This window comes from Malus sylvestris, chromosome 9, assembly GCF_916048215.2.
Source record: "Malus sylvestris chromosome 9, drMalSylv7.2, whole genome shotgun sequence".
In the NCBI taxonomy this organism is placed as follows: Eukaryota; Viridiplantae; Streptophyta; class Magnoliopsida; order Rosales; family Rosaceae; genus Malus; species Malus sylvestris.
Window position 1 is genome coordinate 14,851,168 of NC_062268.1, and position 2,604 is coordinate 14,853,771.

The 2,604-nt window shown below is 39.4% G+C and overlaps 1 protein-coding gene across 1 annotated transcript; it reads left to right on the forward strand.

Annotated features, from left to right (window-relative positions):
- LOC126582917 (GDSL esterase/lipase 1-like) lies at positions 1-2,377 on the forward strand. The gene is made up of 5 exons (XM_050247145.1): positions 1-361; positions 569-690; positions 854-1,078; positions 1,165-1,420; positions 1,533-2,377. Exons 1-5 carry the CDS (start codon positions 91-93, stop codon positions 1,766-1,768), a joined length of 1,110 nt encoding a protein of 369 aa, XP_050103102.1. The 5' UTR covers positions 1-90; the 3' UTR covers positions 1,769-2,377.
- The last annotated feature ends 227 nt before the right edge of the window (positions 2,378-2,604 follow it).

Below are 2,604 nucleotides of genomic sequence, written 5' to 3' on the forward strand. Positions count from 1 at the left end.
CCTGTTGGGTGTGACTGAGTCTCAGAGTTCAGACCTCTCATGCTCAGCATATATTTGGAGGGAACCAATTTTCCATAAGCTCGATTCATCATGGCAAGTCTTAGATGCATCGTATACGTGTTAGTCATGAGCCTTTTCAACCCAATTAGCTGCCTTCTTAATTATGATCATTCAAACTCCAAGCCTGCATATGAGCCACAACAAAAGGCCTTGTTTGTGTTTGGGGCCTCACTATTTGATCCCGGCAACGATCAATACCTTAATTTGAGCGTCGCTGCAATGAACTGGCCATATGGGGAAACCTTCTTCCGCCATCCCACTGGAAGATTTTCCGACGGACGCTTAGTCCCTGATTTCATTGGTAAGAGGAATTTTTATTTTATTTTTTTATTTTGTTGCATTGGCAGGATCGAATTTTGACTCATCCTGATTCAGTTCTTCAGTCTCCTTGTCACTAAGATGTTAGCTGTGTTAGTAGATTAGTAACAATATTGGCATATTCAAGCATATATTGATACAAATTCTAGCGGAAGTTACAAATTTAGTGTCACCTAATGTTGCTTTGCAGCTAATTTTGCAAAATTGCCTATGCTTCCACCATACCTGCAATCGGGTCCGCATGTATTGACTGATGGCGCCAACTTTGCTTCAGCTGGATCTGGAGTTCTAGTTGAAACTCGTCCAGGAACTGTGAGTACTCGTCTTTCTCTGCAAATTAATCAAGCATTTTATAAATGAAATGGGGAATGATGGAGAATATTGAATCCCACGCCAGAAACTTCGACGTATTAACGGGTCATTTTCTGTTTCTTTGATTTTTCTCTTTATTTATGATGTACTATTTGTTTCTCAGCTAAGTTTTCCAAAGCAGTTGAGCTATTTTAAGAAGGCGACGAAGTTGCTGGAACAGCAACTGGGTCATGTAGAAACTAAGAGTTTGTTGAAAAGATCTGTTTACTTGATCAACATGGGAACGAATGATTATTCTACCTTCTACAATACTAATCCAAATGCCACTGAGTCCCACCGGCAGGAATTCGTAGCAACTGTGATCGGAAACTTGACAAGTGTGCTCCAAGTACGAAATAGTACTTTTAGACCAATATTTGACATGATATGTTGTTAGACTGTTGTGTTTAATCACGTAATTTCTCTATTTTGTAGGAACTGTATAATTTAGGAGGAAGGAAAATTGCATTTCAGAATGTAGGACCTCTAGGCTGCAGACCTGCAGATAAGCAAGGCTACCCTCAAGCTGATGGTGGGTGTGTTGAAGGACTCTCAGCTCTGGCCAGGTTACATAATAAAGCTCTAGCTAATATCCTCAAAAATTTGGAGAGCCAGAAACCAGGATTCAAATATTCAATATTTGAATATTATGATGCAATTGATGACAGGGTGAATAATCCTTCAAAATATGGTACGTCGCCTTATCAACTGGCTCTGACCGTTACAATATACATACAGGAATGATTTTACATGGGCCAAAACATATATTGGTTGAATTGCTCTTTGTTTCATTATTGTGAAAGGCTTCTACAATAGTACGGATGCCTGTTGTGGTACTGGAGCATATCGGGGATCAAATTGCGGCGGAAAAAATGGAACGGAAACATATGAACTGTGCAGCAACCCTGGAGATTATGTGTGGTTTGATGGTGTGCATACGACTGAAAGGTTAAACCTCCAATTAGCAGACCTAATATGGAGTGGAACACCAAATGTCACGGGGCCTTATAATGTCCAACAGCTATTTGAATTGGATTAGTTACCGTTCTTGAATCGTGTGCATATTTGAACAATTTGAGATTCCTTTGACATTAATTCATGAGTCCTTTTTTTTGGTAATAAAAGCTTTTGTTGTAATGGTTTTCGACGTTTAGAGAGCTAGCTAAGCTCCCTTCTTTACTAAGCGATTGTTGAGTAAAGAGGCAAATACGAAAACAAAGCAGAGAAAAGAAGAGCAACCTTCTCCTCCGCAGTGGTTGAAAATTAATGTCGACGGAGCTTTCTGTGCTGCCACTGACATTGGGGGTACTGGTGTAGTATTTCGCAACAAAGCCAGTAGCTATTGTTTGGGCAAAGATTTTTCTAGAGAAGGCTCCTTGGACCTCAGCACAGCTTCCGGCACTTTGGATGTGTATATTTGGTAGTCGGGCTCTTGCTTGCCTTGTGTGCTGCAGTAAGAGCTTAAAGTTAGTTCTGAAAGTTGCTATAGGCCTTGAGGCTCGCAATCAAAACTAACTAAATGTTTAAATGTGCCACTACTATCTCAGTATAGTAGATGTAGAACAAGAGTGTTTTAAGTTGATTGCTGGTGTCCCAAGTTACTCAAACTTCTTATTATCAAAGTATTGTCGTGGATGGGTTAAGTACACATTAATTTCTTTTTCTTGCCTTGTAAACAAGGACTTCTAGTTCATGATCTTGTATGTTCGAATGGAGGGAATCCAGAACCCCTTAAATCATTTGTTTAGTTCCAAATTGCTCTTAATGAAAACATATCTATCAAGTTAACTAGATCCATATGCAAATGGGACTCTCAAAATAGAAAAACTGGTGGAAATGACTTGAATACATACTGAAAAGTACATTAAGCAATAG